We start from the raw sequence: 7750 nt of genomic DNA on the forward strand, positions 1-7750 counted from the left end.
TCCAGAGCAGCACCCTGTGTGAAAAAATAAATAATTAAGTTTATACACTAGGCCATAGGAGCTGTATTTTTTGTATAAGTGATAGGAGCTATAGAATTAGGTGGAAAAAAAATGAAAATAGGTAAATAAATTCAAAAGGGCATAAAGGGAATGCGCTGAAATGTCCACAGTAAATGTCAAGAATGCCAATGTTTTATGAGCTTATAAGGAAAATAAAGTTGTCGTCAAGGCAGCTCTAACATATGCTATAAATTTAAGCAAAAACATAAAATAATAATGCTTAATAAAAAAATAAAAAAATGCTTCATCATAAAAGGTCTCTATATATATTTCTCACTTATATAAAAAAGATAATTATTTTTAATCCATAACTTCCACTTATGTATAATTTATCACTATACAAAACTTTAAACAATTGTATCCTTAAAAAATACGTAACAATTCTCATCCAGATTAATCCATAACTTCCACTTACATATAAGTTACCATCATACAGAATTTTAAACAATTGCATCCTGAAATTTAATTTATTCAGTAACAATGCTCCTCCAGCAATTGAAATAGAACTTGCGCCTGATAGATCTGATATGTCACAATATAGCTTCTATTTTCTTGACATAGACTAATCAATCTAGAGTGAATTTCAGTCAGGGAGTATGTGTCTAGATGTTTCTGTCCAATTTGGGAAGATAGTCACATTCAGCCAAAACACTAGTTGGAAATCCTAGCATTTCATAATAAATATTACAACTTTATGTCCACCATATATACACCTTGAGAAGAGTGGTACAAGTTGATAAAAACATGAGATTTAGAGCAGAAAACCAACAGCGAAAAGTAATCATTTACAAAGATGACACTTGCCACGTACTGATTATCATTGAACAACTTTAAATGGATGGTTACATGCTACCTCAACACTATAGGGAAAACCTAGCATTTTGTAACAACCATTATAAATTTAGCCTGTCACCATATGAACATTCAGAACAGAATGGGAAAATTAGACAATGGTGTGAACTTTTACCTCAAACAAGAGTCATTCACAGAGATGACCCATCAAACACTAGTACTTAACTCATAATCATTTCACATATCAGATGAGGTAAGAAAATTGAGTTTGAGGATTGTTTCATCTTAAGCTACATATGTAAGTCGAGTGCATTATCAGACGATACCTTGTGCACTTAAATACGACAAACACAAATATCCTATCAGATGAGGTAAGCAAGTTAAGTTTGAGGATTGTTTTATCGTAAGCTACGTATGTAAGTCAAGTGCATTATCAGACTGAACCTTGTGCACTAAAATACAACAAACGCTAATATCCTAGGGAAACACAATCATACAAAATCAGCCTGATCCACCAATACAGCAGCTCAACAAGATCATAAAGGATTAGCTACTCAACTCAAGTTCAACTCGGTAGATTGACAATCATTACTGGCTTAACCTGGACAATATCGGACTGTACTCTATTAACAATCGATCCAAAAATTAACAGCCCCTGATGCATGGAGATAAACCAAATGTCTCAGCACACCACAAGCAAGTAACAATTTGACTTTCATTGACAAATTTGGTTCTCTCAAATACTTCCTCAAAGCTTGTTCACTGGTTAAACTTAAGAGACCTTTTCTTTTACAGGTATGGTTAAACTTAAGAAACCTGATTAATCAAGAACGAAAATACTGATTCTAATCATAATAAACCTTATTTCTAAAGAGCAAATCCTGCAAGTACAAAACTCGGTTTAATTAACGAAATTATATGCATAAAAATAATGTAAGAACGACTGATACTTCACAAGCAACATTTGGCCAGTCCATTTCAATAGTTGGTAAAGGTATTTTTTAAACAGGAGCTACGAAACGAAACTCATCATTATACCACAATTATAAACATATCCTTGCAATAATTTCACTAACCGCCAAACCACGAGAAGCTAGCGTATCCGTCACGTGTTTAGTAGCATAACACACTGAGTCTGCTAGTGTTCAAAACTTCTTTGGGCTTTCAATTCACACATAACATGTGCTTTCTATCATCTATGATTCTTTTTCATGCCAAAAAATGGCTCAAAACGTAGATAAATTCAACTGGAATACCACAACAAACATTACACAAAGAAAAGAAGGTTTGTGAAAAACTTACATTTCCCGATAAACCATTAGCATTCGCGGTGTTGGCGCTCCGGGCCTTACAGAGATGCTCTTCATCACTCACCTCTTCCTTCACCTGAGCCTTCAATTCACTCCCATCCGCACGCTTCCCGTATTCAAAATCGCTATCATTTTCTTCCCCCTCTTCTTTTTTCACTCTATCCTCAAGCCTCCTGTCATTCCTTTCCTTCCTCTCTTCTCCATCTAATTCCTCCCTGTCCTCAAACCGCCTTCTCCCTGAAACCCTAGCCTTCTTCTCGCCACCATCACTCCTCTCCACGCTTACTCCTCTCTCCTTCCGCTTGTGCGAATGCGAGTGGCGCCTCGCTAACGAACCCTCCCTCTCGTAAGATCCCTCGCGATGATCCTCGTCATCGGCATCCAACGACCCGCGTTTCACTCCGTGATGCTTAGGACGGTCTCTCTCTCTGCTCCCTTCCCTTTCCCTCTCGTCGTCGTCAGAAAGCTCGAGCTTCGAATCCCGGTCTCTGCTACCTTCGCGCTCGTTGTGAGAATGGTCACGCCGAGATCGGTGACGGTGGTGGTGATCAGACTCGCGGCGCTTCTCGTCCCTAGAGGATCGGTGCTTGTGTTCCCGATCGCGGTGGTCCCGATCCTCTCTTGTACGCTTGCTTGGTCTCTCTCTCTCCGAGAGCCGCTCCATGCTAGGTAGGTTTTGGTTTCGCAGTCTCTCTCCCTCTCTCCCTCTCTCCCCTGTGTCTCTCTCTCTCCACTTGATTGATGGGAAAGATCTATTATTCTGTGCGAAGAGATAGCGGCTCAGAATTTATATGGAGGTTTCTTCGCGTTTGCTTACTCCATGCAACAATTACTGGGCGACCAAAATAATTGTTTTATTTTTTGAAAATGTTCACATTTTGATTTCATCTAGTACTGCTCTTTTTAAATAACAGATTATAGAACTTGTATGATGGAACTGATGTACAAACTTTGCAAGTGTTTTGCAAAAGGGACCATTGATAGTAGAGCAAAATGCTCTTATTTCTTAAAATCTTGGCTCTCGTGAAGGATAGTTCTTGTTAGAGGTATAACCGATCCGGTTCGGTTCGGTCTGGTCCGATTTTGAATAAAATTTAGGATCGAACCGGTATGTATCGGTTTTATATTTTTCAAAACCGATTACGCACCGGTTACCCTCCTAAACCGATATTTCCGGTTTTACCGGTTTCCAGTTTGGTCCGGTTTTTCGATTTTTTAAAATGTAAGTTTGTCATTAAAAAAAAAAAAATTTATTAAAAAAAAAACTGCTTCAAAAAATCTGTTCTAAAAATATGTTCCTATTACAAAAATCTGCACTACTAAAAAAATCTATTTTGGTAAAAAAATTAGTATTAGTTATAAACTTATGTATTAGTATAGCTATATAATATATTAGATTATATAATAGTATGAATATTATACTATTAGTAGTAGTCATAAACTTATATTTTTTTTTTTGAAACATAAACTTATATATTAGTATAGCTATATAATATATTAGACTATATATAATATAATTTAATATATATATTTTATGTTCAAAGTATATGATCAATTAAATTTTCATCTTCAAAATTAAACTTTTATTTTATAAATTATAATAACATTATCTTATATATAATTATATTAACAACATATAATCAAACAAATTATAAATGTTCATATTTAAGATTAACATTTTATGTTATAATTTATAAATTATAATATGAAATTATTTCATATATGATATATAATTATATATATTATATGTAAAAATTTCACATATAATTATATATTATATATAAAACTTATATATAAAATATTAATTTTTTTTCCCCCAACTGGTCCGGTCCTGTCCGATCCCGAAAATCGTAGAACAGAAACAGGACCGGTTCCGGCCGGTTTGCATAATTCAAGAACCGGTTCCAAAATCGGTCCAACCGGTCCAGTCCGATTTTCCAGTTTTTCGATTTAAATTTACATCCCTAGTTCATGTGTGTTTGTTTGGATATATATATGTTTTGCTGTTGATTTTTTTTATTATTATATTTCTTTTTTTTTAATGTTTAAAACAAATAAAATGTAGTTTTAGTAATAGTGTTGGTGGTTCAACTCATATTTCATTGGACATGGAGGAAAATATTAGTCCTTTAGTGTATTCCTCCATGAATACCGTAAACATCTGATAGGAACCAAGGTGGGCCTACTCTTAAAGATCCTTTGCAAGTTCCAGATGGGCCAATTACAAGATCAAGGGCCAAGAAGATCAAGGAAGCAATGCAAGGATTGGTGCAATCCACTTGGGATGAAGCCAGCAAGAGCCCAACACTGAAGATGAGTCTGAAAGAAGAAGAACCAGCTTTGATCCACTTTATTCAAGCTGTGGAAGACATGACTTAGAGATACGGCCTATAACAATTGGAGGCTTCTAATTTGGTTAAATGATTTATTTTATTAGTTTAGAATAAGTGGGCTTGAAGATGCTTGGCTTACATGTCTTATTTCTTATGAACTATATTTTTGGGAAGGCCTTGTATTTTGGCCAATGGCTTATTTGGAAAGTTACATTTTAGGAACTAGGGTTTCATCAATTTATTGTAGGGGTTACTGTAGTGCGGGTACTGTAGCCGGTACTGTTCATCAAGGATAATTTTGGGTAAAAGGGGCTTTATTTTGGCTAGGGTTTTGATTAGGTTTTGGTTTAAAAATTCTTTGTAGCCTCATTTGAGAGATTAGACAATATTGAATTTTATTTGTGAGTTGAGTTTTCTCCTCTTGTTCTTGATTGAACTCTTGAACTTATCAAAAGTAAATCACAACCTTTGTGGCGTTCCTCCTTTGTAATCTGGGTTCTTGAGACGGGTTCTTCAATGGGTCTAGATTTTAATATAATCTAGGTTCTTGAAACGGGGTTCTCATCGGGTCTAGATTCTCCATCCTTGACTTGATTTTTGGCTTTCTTGGGGAGTTTTCAAATTGATTGTGGGTTCAAGGGAATTCATTCCCACGGACTCATATCATTTGGTATTCAGAGCAAGGTTTCCAATCAGGTCTTATTCTATCTTTTATTTCTTGCATATTTAATTATAGGGCTTCATTGTTCTAGGATTGAGTACAAAAAAAAAAATAGTGGTGGTTAGCAGATTTCTTCACTATTGTTAGGGTTGCTGAAATTCATTGTTATAGGGTTTGTGTTGGCCGAAATCTCTTGTTCTAGGGGCTGCCGTATATCACTTGCCCAAGGGTTTTTGAGTTATTGTTAGGGTTTTCTCAACTGCTTATTCTTGATTGTGATCAAATTAGTTGGTGAAAGGAAAAGAAAAGAAAAAAAAAACAAATTCCGAGATTTTTTTCCTTGAGCCTTATCATCAAAGGGGGTGATTCTAGTTGATATCTTGTCTTATTGTTAACTGTTTCATTTGTATAATTTTCTTGATTCACGTGCCATTTTTTTTTATTCCTTCCGTGTTTCTCTTGTTCTTGTTTCTTGGACCTAATTACTAGTTGGGATAAAACAAGGTTGCTTTGTCTTGATTGAGTCAATTAGTTCTTAAAGAACTGGAGTGGGAAAACTTTTGAGGTAAAAGGCAAGAGAGTGTGAGACTATTATCGGAAAAAGCCAATTAAGAGTGAAACACGAGTGGAGTGTCATTATTCGAGTATAAACACTTGAGGGAGTGTGTGAGGTTTACTTTTTTTGTTTGCCACTAACATTCTTTTATGTAGCGCCTGATAATGTCTCATCGGAGTAGCGCATCACCAAGGGGGAGAGCAGATAACTCATCCTTTGTGTTGCAAGCCATGCAACAACAGTTTGAGCGGTTGAATTTGGTGTTGGGTGAAGTGAGGGATCGGATGGATCATCAAGAAGTAGCGATTAGAAATCTACAAGGTGGGAGGGACAGGAGGCGACGTGAGCATAGAGTTGCAAATCAGTATGAGAATGAAGGAGATTGTGAGGATGAGGAAGACTTAGCATCTGACGTTGGGTCGGGTAGAAATATAAGAGTTAGGCATGAAGGAGGATTTGAGGGGAATCTAAGGGGTCGGGATGGTGTAGATAGAGACCTTGGTAGCATCAAAATGAAAATACCACATTTCCAGGTAGAACTGACCCTAAGGTTTATCTAGAGTGAGAGAAAAAAATGGAGTTGGTGTTTGATTGTCATAATTACTCTGAGGAGAAGAAAGTGAAGTTGGCGGTAATTGAATTCACTGATTATGCTATTATTTGGTGGGATCAATTAGTGACCAATAGGAGGAGGAATTATGAGAGGCCTATAGAGACATGGGGAGAGTTGAAAGCTCTCATGAGGCGGAGATTTGTTCCTAGCTATTACTATAGAGACCTTTACCAGAAATTACAAAATCTTACACAGGGGTCTAGGAGTGTGGAGGATTACCATAAGGAGATGGAGGTGGCGATGATTCGGGCTAATGTAGAGGAGGACCGAGAGGCCACCATGGCTAGATTTTTGAGTGGGTTAAATAGGGACATAGCCAATGTAATTGAATTGCAGCATTATGTGGAGATAGAGGACATGGTGCACATGGCTATGAAGGTGGAGAGACAATTAAAGAGAAAAGGGACAGCAAGGTACACTTCGGTTTCTAGCACTACTTGGAAATCAAAATGGGATAGGAATGATCCAGCTGAAGCAAAGAGAAAGACCGAACCACCTAAGGGAAAAGATGAGGGAACTAGCAACAAACCCAAGGTAGAATCCCAACCTTCACAAAATAGAGATATCAAATGTTTTAAGTGTTTGGGTTCAGGGCACATTGCTTCTCAATGTCCAAATAGGAGGGTGATGATTATGCGTGACAATGGGGAGGTGATGACTGAGAGTGAGGATGATAGTGATGAGGTGCCCGAGTTGGATGATGCTAGTGATGATGATGGAGTGGTATACCCTGTGACAAGTGAGTCTCTTGTTGCCAGGCGTGCTCTTAATGCACACATTAAGGTGGATGATTCAGAGCAACAGAGAGAGAACATTTTCCATACTAGATGCCATGTCAACAATAAGGTATGTAGTATGATCATTGATGGAGGGAGTTGTACTAATGTGGCTAGCACTACTTTGGTTGAGAAATTGAATTTACCAACCTTAAAACACTCTAGACCATACAAATTGCAGTGGTTGAATGATTGTGGAGAGGTTAGGGTGGATGAACAAGTGTTAGTTACTTTTTCTATTGGGAAGTATCAGGATGAGGTGCTTTGTGATGTTGTGCCTATGCATGTGGGCCATATTTTGTTGGGGAGGCCGTGGCAGTATGATAGGAGAGTGACACATGATGGGTTCAAGAACATGTACAGCTTTGAAAAGGAGGGCAAAACAATTAAGCTTGCTCCTTTAACTCCAAGCCAGGTCTATGAGGACTAATTGAAATTGAAAAGTGAGGTTGCTCAAAAAAGAAAGAGTAAAAATGAGAGTGATCAGAAGAGTAAGAGTGAAAATGAGAGTGATCAAAAAAGGAAGAGTGAAAAAGAGATTGAGCAAAAAAGAAAGAGTGAGAGTGAAAAAAAGCATAAAAGAAAGAATGAAAAAGAAAGTAGAGAGGTGGCTGAGAGTAAAAAAAAAGAGTGGAGCCACGAGAGAAAA

The 7750-nt window shown here is 37.0% G+C and overlaps 1 protein-coding gene across 1 annotated transcript; it reads right to left on the reverse strand.

Annotated features, from left to right (window-relative positions):
• Nucleotides 1-1343: 1343 nt before the first annotated feature.
• On the reverse strand, nucleotides 1344-2875 carry LOC121247481 (splicing factor U2af large subunit A-like). Its single transcript, XM_041145819.1, has 3 exons — nucleotides 2155-2875; nucleotides 1454-1507; nucleotides 1344-1358 (listed from the first exon to the last, which is right to left on the reverse strand). The coding sequence occupies exons 1-3, from the start codon at nucleotides 2824-2826 to the stop codon at nucleotides 1344-1346; spliced, it is 741 nt and encodes a 246-aa protein (XP_041001753.1). The 5' UTR covers nucleotides 2827-2875.
• Nucleotides 2876-7750: the final 4875 nt, after the last annotated feature.

Source organism: Juglans microcarpa x Juglans regia, chromosome 1S (genome assembly GCF_004785595.1).
Source record: "Juglans microcarpa x Juglans regia isolate MS1-56 chromosome 1S, Jm3101_v1.0, whole genome shotgun sequence".
NCBI classification, from domain to species: Eukaryota; Viridiplantae; Streptophyta; class Magnoliopsida; order Fagales; family Juglandaceae; genus Juglans; species Juglans microcarpa x Juglans regia.

Excerpts from the sequence above, each read along its gene's own strand:
- LOC121247481 (XM_041145819.1), bottom strand. The coding sequence starts at position 2,826 with ATGGAGCGGCTCTCGGAGAGAGAGAGACCAAGCAAGCGTACAAGAGAG. Across the intron at positions 1,508-2,154 it reads CTAATGGTTTATCGGGAAAT|GGGCTGTTAATTTTTGGATC; the intron begins GTAAGTTTTTCA and ends TCCATGCATCAG.